We start from the raw sequence: 18471 nt of genomic DNA, 5'->3' as shown, positions 1-18471 counted from the left end.
AAAAGGGGGTGGAATATATATGAAGGCACCAAACCTTCCACCCCTGTAAACCGCAGATTGATGAACACCCTCCTCCTCGCTTCCGCACCTGCATAAACAATGAGACAAAAATACACCTCACTATAATCTCTCAGTCCCCAGTCCTACCTCTGTACAATATGACCATATCCAGAAAACAACCACACATACACTTACCAGAAACGAATGCAGGGTTTGCTTCGAGGAGGTTCTAGTCCAAGGCAACACTATCCCAAGATGACTTCTCTTGAGATGAATAGAAATCAAGACTAGTCTTTTGGGTGATTGGTTTGGGCGTGTAAGAATTGCAGGGTAAAAAACACGCCTATAGATATGGCATGAACAAAAAACCCCTGTCTTTCTTAAAACGGTGATAGGGTCTAAGGGAATCCGAGTGACGTGATGGCTCTATACTCAGAATACACGAATGGCAATACCCAGCCGGGTTTCCACTCGCGGAACGGCCTCAAACGTCACTTCCGCCCATAACGAGGCGGACCGGTCACAGATCAAACGGGTGTACAGCGCGATCCCGCGCGTACAAGGTCTTGCCTCACAGCGTCTCAAAACACAGGGAACAAGGCGCTGAAAATGTAACGACCAAACAGGAGCCCCTGAATGTCGTTAGCAATACAAAAATAAAGGGCAAGGGGGAAACGGGATAAAAACAAAGGGCACGCTATCTAACTAACTAACACCTACAAGGGACGGCCACTAAGTAAAAGGGGGAGGAGGGTACCGGCAAGTACAATAACGGAACACCAGGATACGGGAAGAGGGAAAAAAGGAAGGGAATACACTAATAATTCTCACGAGCCCGTGAGAATCAGCAACAGCCAACAGGATACACAGGAACCAGGATGCAGGAACCCACAGGTTAGCAATAACAAGCATCGACACAATAGTAGGACTCCCTTTTATGCAACTGGTGTGTCATGTGACGGTTAGGACATGGTCATCAAAAGAGGACTGGGGACCGAATCCTAACACAGTTACCGTTCAAAATCACATCAGGCACAAAGTGGGGGCTAACCATGTCAAAAGAGGCACTTTCCTACATGACCCCCAAATGAAAGAGGATGAAACTAAACTTCCCCTAGTAAGTCTTCATCGTATAAGTGGAAAAACCTGGAAAGTATATCTACATTGGCATAGGTAGTCCCGGGTCTCTGTTCCACTATTAAGTCCATTCCCTGTAGGAATATGGGTCACCTGGGCAGTTTGGGATTTTCGCCTTTCATTTCTATTAGCCATCTGAGAGGCCTGTGGTCAGTTTGAACATTGACGTTTGAGACAAACAGGCATGGCCTCAGCTTCTTAAAGGACCAGACCACAGCAAAGGCTTCACTCTGAATGGAACTCCAACGCTGCTCCCTGGGGAGTAGCCTTCTACTGATGAAAGCCAGAGACTTATCTGGACCTTTGTCATTTATTTGGGATAGAACTACTTCTATTCCATGTTCAGAGACATCCATCTGCACAATGAATTGCTGGCATAATCTGTCCAGTTCACCTTTTTGTGCACTCCACTGGAGGTCAGTTCAGTGAGGGGTGTCACAATGGTGCCATAATCCTTCATGAACCTTCTGTAGTACCCAGTTAAGCCAAGGAAGGGCCTGTATTGAGTCTGGGTTGTTAGAGCCAACCAGTCCAGAATTGTCTGGATCTTGGGTTGTAAGGGTTGAACCTGGCCTCTCTCAACAAGTTGGCCCAAATATAGAACCTTCCCCTGCACTCTCTATCACTGGCTTGCCTTGATAGTGAGCCCTGCACTTCCCAGAGCCTCTAATATTTTCCCAAGGTTGATCAGGTGATCCTGCTAGGTAGAGCTAAAGACAGCAATAACATCTAGATAAGCTGCACTGTAGAATTCCAAGTCAGCAAGGAGCTTGTGCATCAACCTTTGAAAGGAAGGAGCAGTGACTGTTCTGAGGGGTATTTCTTCAGAGTACTTGGTGACATGGTCTACTATCACCAAGGTATAATTTATCCCTGATGCAGTTGGTGAAATTACAGGTCCAACAATACCCCCCCACCATCTAAAAGGGAGTCCCAATCACTGTCAGTGGTATCAAGGGAGCCTTTGGCCTGCCCCTTGGCTTGTCACTGTCCTGACAGGTGACACAGAATCTACAGAACTCCTTTATCTTTTCAGTCATATAGAGCTAGTAGAATTGGGTTACCAAATGGTTCCAAGTCTTGCTCTGCCTCAAATGGCCAGCTAAGTGGATATCATGACTTAAGGTCGGAAGGAAGTTTCTGTCCTTCTGGGGGACCACCAAACTTCCTGGTGGCCACTTCCTGAGGTTTTTGGCATACGTGTAGAGAACCCCATCCTCCTAGTAGACTCTGGAATCCAATGCCATCCCCCTCCTCTTAATTTGAGACTTTCTTCTGTAAGCCTTTCTTCTGTAAGCTCTCAAGGGTGGAATGCTGTTTCTGTCCACAACAAAACCTTTCTCTGGACGGTCCACCTATCCTGTCAATTCTGCTATAACTGACAGACCTTGCAGGGATGGAATCCCTTCCTCAGAGGTCAGATCCTCCCATCAGGGTCAGATTCCTGCTGTACCTCTGGGTCACCAGACCCAATATCCTTTCTCTTGCCGTTGGATTATTGGCCCACTGTTCCAGGGTCCATGTGTCCAGCATTTACCTTTTGGGTAGTCTGTGACCTAGTCACAGCACATACGGGCTCATGGAGGTCCAGTATATCTGCATGGACCATTCTATCCACCCCTGACCAGTCAGGCTCTTCAACATCAATTCCCAGTAGACACACCACTGGGAGCGCAGGAGACACAACTACTTTCTTTGGGCCTGTCACACCTCCCCATTGCAAACTCACCATGGGATGGAGTTTTGGCTCTACTGTCTGCATAGGTTACCTGGTGATACACACTAGGTATGATCTGCTCTGGAGAAACCAGCTTCTCTGTGACCATAGTCACACTGTTTCCTGGATCTCTCAGATCCTCAACCTCAGTTCCATTTCTTTTAGGCCACTGCCTGTACCACTCCATTCTGGATAGAAGGTGGCCAGAATTGCAATATCCACCCACCCAGTAAGACTAAGGTTGACTCCGTCAATCCCTTCCCCATCTCTGGGACAATCTCCACCCCAATCTTTCACCAGCAACCCCGTAGAACTACCCACCAGTGGGGGGCTGTTTGTGCCTCTCATGGCCTCGCTGATTACAGTCAAAGCAATTCCCCTACTGGGTTTTCCCTGAAATCCCCTCCCCTCGAAGTTGGATTGGCTCAGGTCCCCTCCTTCCTTCCTCCTTGGTGGATCTTGTGAGCACTTTTTCTGTTTTTGAGTCTCTTTTCCCTAGGCTTTCCCCCGGAGGTGGACCTGTCCTCCCTTTTCATGGTCACTCTCCCACCCCCCAGTGCTGAATCATCACCTAACTCCCCCAGCTCTCTGAGGTTAGTCCACTAGGTACTGGCATACCTTCTCTTGTACAAAGGAATTCAGGATGTTCTCTTCAAGAACTAAATTGTACAAACCCTCATAAATAGGAAATTGGTTACCATTAATCCAGCCCTCTATTGCCTTCCCTGAGATGTCCACAAAGTCCACAGAGGACTGAGAACGTTTTGACTATGCATTTCTTCATGTGTGGGTATGACCTTGCCTCATCCTACTGTAGAGTCAGAAGCTTATCACTCCCAGCTTCGGGAATCATGAACCCCAATACTCGGAGTAAACTCCTCACATCTCAAGGGCCCTCTCAAAAGCAGTCAGTCATTTGTCAATATCATCCCCCTCAGTGCACATGGGAACTATTTCTTTGGGAAGCATGGGAGAAAACCCACTACTCCTGGACATCTCAGTATCTTCTTCTTCATTGTTCGACCACCAGTTATTCTTGCTATCTGTTCCTCCCATTGCTCTATAGCTAGGTCCAACTTTCTCTCGTCTAGAGCTAGCTGTCTCTCAGTAAGGAACAGTTGTGGTTCTGGAGTTGAGGGGTGACTCCTCACTCCCCTAACTGGAAAACTGAACCTAATACTGGAAGCAAAGGAGGAGTTATCATCAACTTCCTCTTGAGGTCGTTGGAGGGATCACTCTCCACTTAATTCTCTGGAGCTGTCTGTGCCCAGGCCTTAAGGGATATAATCAGCCCTGCCTTCCCAATCATATTGTGAGCAGGTATCCCCTTAGACCTACACTGAACCCTAAGCTCAGCCACTGTGAGTTTGGTCAGGTTAGCCACATCTAGTTCCACTGAATCCTTAGTTTTGGGTCACAACAAAAAACTTTACAAATCAGAAATAGAACACATTTAGAAAAATCTAAAATATGGATTAAATCCCTCGGCGGGATAGCCGGCTTACGGAACGCACCCCACTGTGGGACAGTGATATATTAAAGGAAGTTGGGAAATTGCAAAGCTTTAGTAAGCGGAAACTGTTAGACATAGCACATCTAGGAGATGTGTGGCATGGCTTGCCGATCATATCATTCGAAAGCTTACAGTGTGAGTTCCATCTTGCGGAAATGGAGCGATATAAGTATATGCAATTAGGACATGCACTTCGCACCCATATCCGTGAGGAGAAAAGCATCCCGGAGTACAGGCCTTTGGAGGATATTCTTCTATTGGACCCCATCCCGGAAAAGGCACTATCCTTAACATATAAAAAGACTGTTAATAATTCACCTGACCCCTTACCCACACTGACAGAGGCCTGAGAGTCTGACATCTAGTTACTAGAGGATGATTATTGGGTGGAAGCCATGCAGAGCCCAAGGGAAGTCGCAATTTGGGCACAATTTAGGCTAATACAGTTGCGGATCCTCCACAGGTCCTACTCCACTAGCACACTTATGCATAAACTAGGACGCATACCCACAGATACAGGTATTCGGGGCTGCGGCAGTACAGGTACCTTTTTTCATGTCCTATGGGAATGCCTCTTGTGTATCGTTACTGGATGAAGGTAATACGGGTTATGTCAGATGTTCTGGGACAAGAAATCCCCAAGTATGCCAGATGGCACATACTGTGTGTAGCAGGGGAGCAAGTATGGCCGCAATACCAATAACTCTGGCTAATGGCGATGGTAGCCAAGAGGAATATTGCCCGGGTGTGGGATGCGGCTCTGCCACCGAGTGTGTATCAGTGGAAAGCTGACTTGGATTGGTGCTGTATAGCGGAAAAAGTCATATATGAGAGCAGGGGCTGCCCCAAGAAGTGGGAGAAGGTGTGGCATTATTGGACCGTTCATACGAGTTTTTTAATGTAACGGGCAGGGAGGGGTGGGTGGGGGGCAGAACTTTAGAAACAGTCTGCACTGTACTGTCAGTTCTGGGATCCAGCAAATAAGTGCTGTATTATATATGCCACCCATGCTCTTGATTACTGTACTGCACACTGCACTTTGTTTAATATGTAAAAAAAAATTGTTACAAAAATATGGATTAAAAATCAGTTTAGAACTAATTTAAAAAATACAAAAATCACAAGTTTTGTTCTAATCAATTAGGAGGATTTTTAAATATCTTAACTTAATTTACTGTATGGTGTAATTTAAATACATGTACTCTCCTCACCGTTGAATACCAAATGGTGGAAAGTAGCAGCTTACCACTAGTAATAAGGCCACAAACACAATCAAATGTTAAGTTTTTCAGGTTTCAGGAAGTACTTACCCCACAAGCTGCATGCCAGTTCTTCCTTCAAAAATTAACCAACCTTCAGGAAAGAGTCCCACCCCTGAGGAAACAGCTTTGGCCCTGATGATGACCTCACATCAAAAAGTATGCCCTGTATCCAAAGAGGTCGAAAAGTGTTGTCTAATTTTACATGAGAAATTCTTTTGAATAGCCCTATGTGAACACTTTTGAAAGAAGGAAGTGATTGTGCTTTATTATACATTGTTACATATCATTTTGGCTAATTTAAAGGACTTGTTGCCCTCCTCACAGCATCATTGGGCAGTTGATGATCTTGACCAAGCTATTTTAATGAGTAATGCTTTCATAACTCTTGTTGGTTGAAGAGGGACAGGACTCAGAATAATGCTTATTCCGTTGTACATTGTTTGTGTACATCAGTGTATGTTGTATATACTTGTCTTGGATATATGGAAGTACATTTCCTTTGTATGTGTTGCTGTGTAACTTTACGTTGGTCTTTCATTCTATAAAAATGTAAAATTAGGAGAGGGTGTGGAAAAAAGTTTATGGTAATGAGGAAAATGAAATGAGAAATATTGATTTACATACACAATCAATGTACTGTGGTGTATACAACAGATTAATTCTCAGCCAGTGGTAGCCTGTTTGTTGCTTTGATTGTTGATTGGCTTGACAGGATCAAACCCCATTGTTTATAATGAAGACATTTTGAAACAGTATGTATGACACAAGAGCAAGTCCACAATTCATGTATTCATAAAGCATACAGATATTGTGCTACTCCCAAAACTAGACAGAGAGTTTTAAGCCATCTGGATCTAACTCTCTTGTAAGCTGGACAACAGAATAGCAAGTGCTCTTCAGTTTAATTAAATTCATGACAAAGGGGACACACAGAACTTTGAAATTCCACAGCCAACCACCTACATGTGAAGGAACCGAATCGGAGAGTCCCCCATCTGAGATGTAGGTACAGGGGGCCTCATTTATGAGGCCGTGTGTGCGTCACTTTTACACCGCCGGTGCGTCACTTTTTGTGACGCACCAGCAGCGAAAAAAATGCGCCTTGTTGCGCCATAGTTACAAAGTGACACATCTAGGTAGATGCGTCACTTTGTAAACCCCTGCGCTACATTATACCTACGCCAGGTATAATGTATGCAGGGGGGGGGGGGCATTCTGACGCAATACAGGGTCATAGAAGTGATGCAGTGAAATCTATAAGATTTCACTGAGCCACTTTTAGGACACAAATGCGTCAATTTCTTACGCCTGCCTCACAGCAGGCGTAAGACTGATGCAGGCCCTTTCACATGGGGCTTGCCCCATGTGAAAGGACACATTGCTGGAGTTGCGTCACTTTTGCGACACACTCCAGCAATGCGTCACTTTTGCGCCATACAGATACGTCAGAAATACTGACGTATCTGTAACTCCTTGCGCCATGATGCGTCATACTGTAAATATGACGCATCATTGGTCTTGGAAGGAGGGCGCAGTGAAAAGTGACGCATTGCTGTTTTCACGCAGCAATGCGTCACTTTTCATAAATGAGGCCCAGGGTTGTTAATGTTAATGTTATATGCTGCTTCTATAGCGCATAATCACCATCAGGTCTCTTAGCACATTGATAGAGGGGTCTAATACCAAAAGCCACTGCAGTCCCCAGGAGCATGTGTAACAGATGATTAGCTGGAATCTAACGCCTCCCTGAAACAGGTGCGTTTTGAGGTGTTTCCTGAAAGGGAGGAGCGTGCATTCCTTACGGAGGTCATCGGGTAGTTTATTCCAGAGTTGCGGGAGCAGGACCGAGAGGGCTCTGCCTCCCTTGGATTTTGTATTAAAGGAGGATTGGTGTGATTCAGAATATCTTTGAAAGTATGCGATGTGTCAATCTGTCCGTTGATGTTGTAAATTTCTGTTTCTCAAGGGCACAAGCCCATAATCTTCAACATGGGGTGTGCTTTTGAGGGAATAGACAGAGTGTTTTACCAGTAGCCGCCTAACTGAAGATCTGATAATGAGATGTTGACATCAATCAGAGGACTTTTTACTATCTGCAGACAACAGATAACATCGTGTAGCACTTCTCTATAGTGTTCTAACTCTTCTGTGTTCCAAATTTTAATCCAGTACAAGGCCTGCCTCAATTTAGCAAACTGATGTATTATTTTTGAGACAAATAAAGTGGTGTACTCTGGGACAGCCTCATCGCCATTCTTATAAATTCATTACCAGCCCTCCCAAGATCTTTCACTCCACAGTAGCACAGTAGCTCTGAGCCACATAGAGCAGTGAGAGGTGGCTGTGCCTTGTGGATCTTGAGACTAGAGCTGATGACACAGGGTAAGTTGCTGCACATCTAGCAAACTGAATTATTGCAGAGCAGAAGTATACTCTTTCCAATTTGTCCTGCCCTGACTAGTTGGCTGGTATTTATTAAGTGTGTTACAAGATCCCTTCTTAAATATGGGAATGATTTCTGCTATCTTGTATGTGGTTAGCATTTGGGCACCCGCTATCAGGGCATTGGATAAAGTGATTATATACGGTACCTATACATCAAGTTCAAAGCGGAAGGGATCTACTGGCATCTTGTCTAAACCTGGGGTTGTATTAGATATACGGCGCATTGTCCTTGATTGCGCCGGGCACTCATTTTAAAAGGTGTGCCAGGCGCAGTCAAGGAAAATGCGCAGCATGAGGGTGAATGCACTGCCCCCAGAGAAGCTGCGACCTCGTGCTGCCCTATGGGCAGCAGATTCTTGTGAAAAATGGCGCAGCTGCTTTGAAGCCGTTCCTTGTTTTCACAGTGCAGGCGGCAACCCACCTGCTCTTTGAAGGGGGATTAGAGATCCCCTTGCAGGTGGGTGCAGTCAGGGACTGCACCCGCCTCCAAGGGGATGTCTGGGGGGTCCATTGACCCGCTTCCCTCCCTCCAGAGGGCTCCAGTGAGGGGGTGCACTCACAGTGTGCCAGTGCACCTCCTGAATCCTCCTTTTCTCTAAGCCCAAGTCAGTAATATGGCGCGGACGCAGAGGCAAAGGTATTCCCTCATTTCATGGGGCACACCCCCATGCAAAGGAGGGAGTGCCCTCTGAAGATATCTCTGGCACTTTATGTGCTCCAGTGCTTTCGGTGTTACAGAAGGAGCCGCACAAGCGTCTGTGATCCCCTCTTTAATACCAAAGTGCCCCGGGGGTGTGCAAAGCAGGCACAAACGCCCGTTAAGCCCGCGGTGCACTTGAATAATAAAGCCCCTGGTGCCTTGCCTGGATTCTGTGCATGGACAGTTGCTAATTCAAATAGGAAATAATTGTATGATTCAAAGTAGATTTTGTTGGCCAAAGAATAGTTCAGCAATAGTTGCAAGGGTTCATTTTTAAGAATCAGCAAAATACTTTCACTTGCTGAAATATGTAATTGAGGTCTCACGTGCCTGTTTTTTCCTGTGTGCATGACTGTGTGTTAAAATAACCTCAAATTGCATTTGGCTGCATATATTAGGTTCTCCCAATAGTCCCTGTCACCCACCTTGAATGCACTTATGAGATCTTTATTTTCAGTCCAGCAATCAGAATGACACCATTCTTGTATTTCTTGAGGTTTTACCCTCACTATGCTGTCCTTCACAAATGACCCCCTCAGGTCATTGAACAATACGTAATGTATTGCCAATAGACTTAAGTGGCAATTCAAATAATTTCTAAAACAATCCAATGCAGTACTTGTGGCTTCATAGATTGATTTTAATGCCACTTGACCTTTCATAACATTGCCCCAATTTTTTTCTATTCTTTGTAATTATTAGGACCTTGGCACTTGCATTATTTCCGGGCAATGGACCATTCATCAGTGGACCAGACATATAGAAAAATAGATCATGGTTGCTTCCATATCTTGGAACCAGCTAATCCCATAGCCCATAATGGAGGAGTATGTAATCAATGTTTCGTCAGTATGTACCCATTTTAAAAGTCAGGGCTGCATGGACATCTGAAGGAGAATGGCCATTGCAGACCATAAGATAAAGTAATGTCCACAAGTTGAAGTTCAGCTTTGGTGAGATTTAATTTGCGGGCACCTCCTCCTCTTTTTCTAGATTCCTTGCTAGCAAGACGGTTCAAAGGAGATGCCTTAATGTTACCGCCGATTAGGTTAACACAATCCTTACTATATAATTTAAACAAACTATCAAGAAAAGACAAATCTACAGACTCATTCCATGTGTCAGTGCTTCTGTTGTATAGAATAATCAAGAAAACAATATTTTAAATTACTTGAGAAATCTGTACAGCAGGTATATCCTGTGACAACATGTTTTTTTACAATGAATGTTAATGACATTTGTACTCAGATGCAAAAAACTCACGACGGTCGGACAGCATAAGAATGTTGGGCCATAGATCCACATCACTCACATTCTGATGAAACTCCATTGGTCCCCCTCATAAGTCTGCACCATCAGCTATGCCAGTTGCATCCTTTACAAAGCCATCACAAACAGCATCCTGCTTATTTTGGAAACAAGCTTTCCTCTTCTGGTGTTCTCTGCTCACCTGCAGCCAGGAAAGAATCAGACTGCATACAAAGTAGTGTGAAAAAGAGAAAACAAGGCAGCAGGCCTATCCATCTGTGCAGTCAGGAACTGGAACAAAATTCACTTATCGATCAGGGCTGACCCAGACACTGCTCACATTTAAGAAAGACTTGAAGACGGCCCTCCTGAAAGAACACTCCATCAAAATGCATAAGCAGTTTTCAAACCAGCTACCACTCATCAATTGTTGGCTTTATGGTTTTATTTGACTCTGTACATTGCAGTTGCCTTTTCTTTAGGTTCACACTATACAAATACAACATACACACATAACAGGATTATACATGAGTCTCCAGAAGCAGATGATCAATATGAATCAGTGGTATTCAAGGCAGAGTCCTCTGTGAAGTTCAAGTACTCCTCAAGGTCTTCTGGCTCCACAATTTCTCTAGACCTCCAATTATCCTGAGACTCAAACATCCTGGATTGAAGTGGTCATATTTAATGTACCAATGACATCATTGAGGAAACAGTGTCAGAATGTGTTTATTTAACATTTAATTTTAATAAGTAAACTACTGAGAAAAAAATGGATTTGCCCTCAAGCAAAAGCCGGCCATTCTTTTTCTTGGCATCCTGACGAATAGCTCTAGTTTGTTGTTGGAGCATGAGGCATCCAACTACATCGGGGCTATCTCTGAGTCTTCACGTCCCTGGACCTTAGCCGATCGGCCCTTTGAAATTGAAGGGTTTCTTGAAATGTAGATTGAGAAGCAGTGGAATTGTGTCAGCCAATCCTAGCTTCTCTTTCAGCCTGTTCTAGAATACCATAGTTATTGGATATTGCCTCTCCTGGATCAATTTTCCAATTCTGTCACTTTCAGCTTCAGGAATCTCACATCCTGGCCCCACTCAATAAGTTGGTCACCCTTGTATTAAAGTTCCTCAAGACTTTTCTCAACTGTCTCATCAAGCGCATTGAAGACAGGGGGAATGGTGGACGGGCCAGTCTTGGTCAGAGTGGGGATACTCTCTACATAGAGCCTCCCCTGAGAGGAAAGGGTTATTATGCTTCATTGCAAGCTATAGGAAGAACTGGGATGATACTGTCAGGCAATATATAGTCTTCCTTAAAAGTTGTCTAGACTACTCCAAACATCTTGGACTGCAGCTAAGTCCGAACATGATAAAAAGAGCACTGTAAAAGTCATGGAATATTATACTCAGTAGTGATCCCAGCATTAAGGAATAGAAATTAGGAAGCAAGTTTCATCATTGAAAACAGGAGTGTGTAACACTCTGCAGCTTCCAAGCCAAGTCAATGTCCAACAAGTAGCCTCAGTGTTAAAATATACAGGCTGTCTAGCGGGAGTCACCTTGCTAACCAGGGATGAGCAGAGAGCAGAATCATGTAGGCCTTGGTCACATTTTCTAGCGTCAAACTCACAGAGGGTATACAGTCAAAATATTGAGTTAAAAATATAGAATTGCAGTAATATCAAATTAAAAATATAGAATGGACACAATATCGAATGGACAGAATATAGACAACAAAAATATTGAATTTGAGGTAAGTAAGTTAATATCGATTTTTTAATAATAGCACATTTTTTAAAGTGTTTTTTAGGTTAGCATATGTGTGAAAAGTGTATATTTATTTTATAATTTATTTTAAGTAATTAATTTTATGGTATTTATTTTTGCATAATATAATTCTGTAGCGGGTTGTGGGTTTATAGGGGAATAGGGTGGGAAGTAATTTAATTATAATTAATGACATATTTTATTTATAGGTATTTATTTTGAATTAATTGTGAATTCTTTTTTAATTGTTAATTAATTAATTGTTAATTGGTAAATACTTATTTATAGGTAATTATTTTTAATTAATTTTTATTTGTATTTTAATTGATTAAATATTATATTATATTAAATTGTTAATTACTTTTAATTATTTGTAATTGGTATTAATATTTAATTTATTTTAATTCATATATGAAGTATTTACTTTCCCCACTGTTGCACTCACTGGAGTAGGAATAGTAATTTTTACCCCTACGCTATCCAACGCTTTCCCTACTGTTGCACTCACTGGAGTGGAAATAGTCGTTTTTACCCCTATGCTATCCAACGCTTTCCCTACTGTTGCACTCACTGGAGTGGGAATAGTAATTTTTACCCCTACACTATCCAACGCTTTCCCTACTGTTGCACTCACTGGAGTGTAAATAGTAATTTTTACCCCTGTGCTATCCAACGCTTTCCCTACTGTTGCACTCTCTGGAGTGTGAATAGTAATTTTTACCCTCCTGCTATCCAACACTTTCCCTACTGTTACACTCACTGGAGTGGGAATAGTCATTTTTACTCCTACGCTATCCAACGCTTTTCCTATTGTTGTATTCAGTGTTGTGGGAATAGTAATTTTTACCCCTACCCTATCCAACACTTTCCCTACTGTTGCACTCACTGGAGTGGGAATAGTAATTTTTACCCCTACGCTATCCAACGCTTTCCCTACTGCTGCACTCTCTGGAGCGGGAATAGTAATTTTCACCCTCTCGCTATCCAACGCTTTCCCTACTGTTACACTCACTGGAGTTGGAATAGTAATTTTTACTCCTACGCTATCAAACGCTTTCCCTACTGTTGCACTCTCTGGAGTGGGAATAGTAATTTTTACTCCTACTCTATCCAACGCTTTCCCTACTGTTGCACTCTCTGGAGTGGGAATAGTATTTTTTACCCTCCCGCTATCCAACGCTTTCTCTACTGTTGCACTTACTGGAGTGGGAATAGGCATTTTTACCCCTACGCTATCCAACGCTTTCCCTACTGTTGCACTCACTGGAGTGGGAATAGTAATTTTTACCCCTATGCTATCCAATGCTTTCCCTACTGTTGCACTCACTGGAGTGGGAATAGTAATTTTTACCCTTGCGATATCCAACGCTTTCCCTACTGTTGCACTCACTGGAGTGGGAATAGTAATTTTTATGCCTAGGCTATCCAACGCTTTCCCTACTGTTGCACTTTCTGGAGTGGGAAAAGTAATTTTTACCCTCTTGCTATCCAACGCTTTCCCTACTGTTGCACTCTTTGGAGTGGGAATAGTAATTTTTACCCCTACGCTATCCAACAGTAAAAATATTGTATATTTTTTATTAATATTATGTTCATATGTATGTATATATATATATATATATATTAAAAATGAAATTGTATTTTTTTAACTTACATTATTTATTTATTACTTTTAAGATTATTTAAGTATTTTAAGTATGTTTAAGTTAATTATATTTATTATTTCATTAATTTTCAATTACTTTTAAGACATTAAAAAAATTCGATATTTTGACTAAGTATATTTTTTACAACAATATTTTTGATTAAATATTTTTGTACTTACCTGTTTGGAGATAGGGATTCGACATTTTTGCTTTCTATATTTTTTCCTCGATATTTTGGTAAGTCTATATTTGTGTCATCAATAATATTTCAGTGATCCGACTGAGAACTTATTGATAGGCTTCTCCAGTATCAGATCTGGTCACCCTCCAATCACCGCCTCCAGCGGTAGCTGGGTCGGGCAATCATTCAAGAAATCAGTGCATTTTGGGGTCGTAGTCTTTAATTGCTTGAATGAACCAGGGTGCTAGATAATGCTTTTGGCATACATACTTAACTGTCTGTACATTAATCCCTAGTGGGATATTGTTTGTTTCTTGTTCTATGCCTTAGGCATACCTAACCTATCATAGACAAAGCTGAGTCACTCATGGAACAGTTTTTCTTTACTGTGGACACATAAACTCAGCTTTAAGAGGTTATTTTAAATTCTTGATCAACTTAGCAGTGCGCTACCCCCTATGTTAAGACTCCTCACTTCTGGCTCTTCGGCTTCCTTGAAGGAAACACTAATTTCTCCTTTCTCTTTATTTGTAGCATGCTCTTTGTGGAAAAGTTGTATTTTACATCCCAAAGCCGCCTTTAGGCTCTCACAGGTTTGCTCCCACATGTCCTGCAGGTGCACTTCCTACAAGACTTTTTTCACCACCTGACAGCAGCAGATAGTGCTGCTTCAACCTATCAGCACATGTCAAGAGGTTTGACTCAGCTATCCATTTAAGTACAGGTAACTTATGGGACTCTTCTTTCATGGATTCTCCCCAGAGGCTCTGCCCCTGGGCACTTCCCCTGGTACGAATGCCCTGCCATTTTCGGACTACTGTGTTCTCGCATATGTCCGTAGTTGCCACTGGCCGCATTAATTAATGGCAGATACTCATACTTTGGCACTCTTCACTTCAGTATAGAGGGACCTCATACAAGGAACCTGGGCACTTTAAGGAGAAGGTAGCAGGTATTTGAAAGGGCACTACTGAGAGGTTTCTCACCACGGTTTCCCTTCCTTTTACCCTAATCTACGGGCTCTACAACCTCATGAACCTTCCAAACGTTTCATTCAGAGCCTTATCCAGTGGCTGCCCATTCAACTGTTGCAATGTATGCACCCAAAGGCATTGTCATTTTGTATTAATCAGCTTCTGGGGTCAGTATTCAGGGGACCCATGTATACCCTTAGTTCCAGGATCATTCTTGGGCACCAGGAGAGTGTCTGACATGAAAAGAATGGCAAATCCTCTGTTGCAGTAGAAGTGAGTTGAGGAAATTTAAGACATAACACAGGTCAAAGATGAGCACTACAGGAAGGCATGCTCACTGCATGGTCACTACAGTTCAACATTCACTATATATTGCTAGCCATGAAGTGTTGTATTTGCATGTGTGTTTCAAACTTGCACAATAAATCCATGTGTACTAAAGCAACGTGCATGTTTGCTACATTGAAAATTATTGCGTAAACTCATCACATGGAAAGGGGCGACCACTCGGTCCCCCCGAACGTATGGTGGAGTACCCCGATCCCCCCGGGAAGCCATTTTGGGCCGTCTTCGTTTGGCGGGAATGGGGCAGAGCCTTCCCGCCATTCCTCGTCGGTGCCCTTTCGAGCGGGCGCCGGTAGTGATCAGCACACAAAGAGTAATGGGAACTCGGGCAAGAAAGGGGTCTGTTGGAGCTTCAACAGGGGCAAGTGCACTAGGCCACAGGGGACGTGCAAGTTCAGGCATGAGTGTGCAGGGTGCGGACAGTCTTCACACCCCGAGAGTTCATGCAGAGCCAAGAATGGCGATACAGGGGGCAGAGGCGGCGCCAAACAGGTCTAATGACGGCCGAGGGGCGCTGCTACCTACTCCCATCGACATCATGGCAATGATCCCCTGGCTGAACGAATGCCCTGATCATGTCTCCGCCGGGGTGTTGAGGGACGGTTTCTCATGTGGTTTCCGCATCCCGGCGGGGGATTTTCGGGGGGAAGCACTGTGTAAAAACCAACTGTCGGTTCAACAAAATACGGTTGTGGTACAGGCAAAGATTGCAAAGGAGGTGGCCCGAGGTCGGGTTGCGGGTCCATATGCGAACCCGCCTGTTCCTAATTTTGTTTGTTCACCGTTGGGAGTGGTCCCCAAGAAGGACCCAGGTGAGTTTCGATTGATACATAATCTGTCCGCTCCTAAGGGTCTTTCCGTGAATGATGCGATTGACCCGGGAGTTTGTTCGGTGCGGTACGCTTCCTTTGAAGAGGCCGTCGCCATGTTGAATCGCCTGGGGCCCGGAGCGCTGATGGCAAAATCTGATATCGAGTCAGCGTTCCGGTTGCTCCCGGTACACACACAGGATCAGCGTCTGTTGGGTTTTATGTTCCAGGGACGCTATTACATGGATAAATGTATGCCAATGGGTTGCTCCATCTCTTGTGCGTATTTTGAGAAATTCAGTAGTTTCTTACAATGGGCGTTCACCAGAGCTACGGGCTTTACGCACGTTATGCATTACCTTGATGATTTTCTGTTTCTGGGGGCAGCCGGGGACACGGAATGTGCACAGGCTTTGAGTAAATTTTGTGATCTCATGAAAAGATTTGGCGTGCCACTGGCACCAGGGAAGACAGTGGGGCCGTCCACTTCACTCGAGTTTCGTGGAATTGAGCTTGATTCTGAAGAGGGGTGCTTCCGTTTGCCTAAAGAGAAGGTATTGAAATTTAAGGCCTCGCTTGAGACATGTATTGGCGAGACGAAAGTAACATTGCATCAGTTACAGCAGGCTGTGGGTCAGCTTAATTTTGCCCTTAGAGTGATACCAATGGCTCGCCCCTTTTCTCGCTCTATTGCTCAAGCCATGGTTGGCCTGAAGGAAGGGCATCACCGCACAAGACTCTCGGCAGAGGTTCGCCAGGACATGCGCATATGGTTGGCATTTCTGGCGGATTTCAACGGTCGTGTCCTGTGGAACAAACCAGCGGTTTCCTCCGAGGAGCTGGGATTGTGGACCGACTCGGCAGGGAGTGTGGGTTTTGGCGCCATCTTTGGTAATCATTGGTCGGCACGAACATGGCCGGCATGGTGGCACGAGAGTGGGCTCACAGGTAACATTGGGTTTTTGGAACTGTTCCCTATTCTAGTGGCCTTGAAGACATGGCCGGAGGGGTTTCGTGATCGCACTGTGGTGTTCTGGTCTGATAATATGACCGTGGTAGAATGTGTCAATAATCAGGCATCAGGTTGCAAATGGATATTGAGATTGATGAAAGAAATTGTTCTGCTGTGTATGAAATTAAACGTCCACTTTAGAGCAAAACATGTGCCTGGGGTACTGAACCAGGCGGCTGATGAACTCTGTCGTTCCCACATGCAGGCCTTCCGGGGCCATCTGCCCTCTGCGAACTTGGTGGCGGCACCATTTCCCGAAGTTCTCTGGTCTCTCGGTGCCCCGGATTACAAAACCTCGTGGGAGAGAGTCTAGCCCCCAGGACAAGGAAGGCATATGAAGGAGCGTTCTGTTCCTATTGGGCATTTTTGGGTCCAGCTAGGGGGGAGCATTGGGGGCAGGAAGAGTATGTTCTGAAATTTCTAGTGTCATTGCATCAGGCAGGTCGATCAGTGGCAACAGCCAATAGACACCGAGCCGCCATTGCGTTCATGGCGCAGGCTCATGGCATTCAGGACCCCACAGCGTCCTTTCTAGTAAAGAAGGCGCTGCGAGGGTGGCAACGCCTTGAGGGTCGTAGAGAGGACGAGAGGCGCCCGATAGGGCTAGCAAGGTTGTCCCAGTTAATGGCCGTACTCCCTGCGACTTGTTCATCTCAGTCAGAGACAGTGCTGTTCCGGGCCGCTTTTGCCTTAGCATTCCATGGGGCTATGCGAATAAGCGAACTGGTAGCAAGGAACAAGCAGGATACGGGGGGAGGTCTGTGTCGTGAACACATCCAGATTAAAGGTGACACGATGGTAATCACTATAACCAAGTCCAAGACCGATCAGGGAGCGATCGGAGACAGTGTGGTTGTTCAGCGCATGCTAGGGTCCCCCATGTGCCCAGTGAAACGCGTAGAGGAGTACTTAGCGCAAAGGGCGGCATCATGGGGGGGGAGCTTGCTGAGACATACCGACGCCACCCCACTGACCAGGTTTCAGTTTCAGCGGGTGTTAACAATGGCAATCGCGGCAGCGGGCTTGAACCCGGGCGATTTTGGGACCCACTCATTCCGGATAGGTGCTGCTACAGAGGCTACAGCCAGGGGGTTGAGTGTGGATAAAGTGAAACATTTGGGGCGTTGGTCCTCGAATTGTTATAAGAGGTACGTGCGGTTGCACATGTTGTGAAGCTAATGTCATGCACTCACGCTTCTTGTTTTCTGTTTGGTTTTTCAGTTTCGCGAGCAGGCTTTGCGGGGCGAACTGTGCAGTTGACCCGACACCTGGGGACCAGCGGTCAAAGATCACCGACTGAGGAAAGAGTGGTGTGGGTCGTCGGCCACTCATACGTGAGGCGCGCCGCGGACGTATTCAAAGCAGGTGACATGATTCACATGGCTGGGGAATACGGGTACAGGGTGACCTTCTACGGAAGGGGCAGGCTCTGTATTGACCAGTTTCAAAATTTTATGGAGGGATTGTTAGGGCGGACAAGGTCACCGCCATCTGTAATCATAGTGCATCTTGGGGGCAATGATTTGGTGTCCACTAGTCGACGAGTACTTCTCGAGTTAATCCTATCCACAGTAAGTTGGTTGGCGAGAAGGGTTCCGGGGTGCACGATTGCATGGTCACATATGATTCCGCGGAAGGTGTGGCGGGGGGCTATTTCTGTGTCAGCTTTAAATCAGTCGGTGAAGAAAATAAATAACAAACTTGGTAGATTGTTT

General features: G+C 44.8%; 1 protein-coding gene across 1 annotated transcript in view; it reads left to right on the top strand.

Moving 5' to 3' along the window:
- LOC147678470 (extracellular calcium-sensing receptor-like) overlaps positions 1–18471 on the top strand; it is a 108248-nt gene that overhangs the window by 46175 nt on the left and 43602 nt on the right. The window contains exon 2 of the mRNA XM_086945649.1: positions 3354–3447. Coding sequence (XP_086801775.1) covers positions 3354–3447 — 94 coding nt within the window. The remainder of the gene's footprint in view (positions 1–3353; positions 3448–18471) is intronic.

This window comes from Lissotriton vulgaris, chromosome 12 (assembly GCF_964263255.1).
Source record: "Lissotriton vulgaris chromosome 12, aLisVul1.2, whole genome shotgun sequence".
In the NCBI taxonomy this organism is placed as follows: Eukaryota; Metazoa; Chordata; class Amphibia; order Caudata; family Salamandridae; genus Lissotriton; species Lissotriton vulgaris.
The sequence above is the reverse complement of the archived record's forward strand: the minus strand, read 5'-3'. Positions and strand labels throughout refer to the sequence as shown.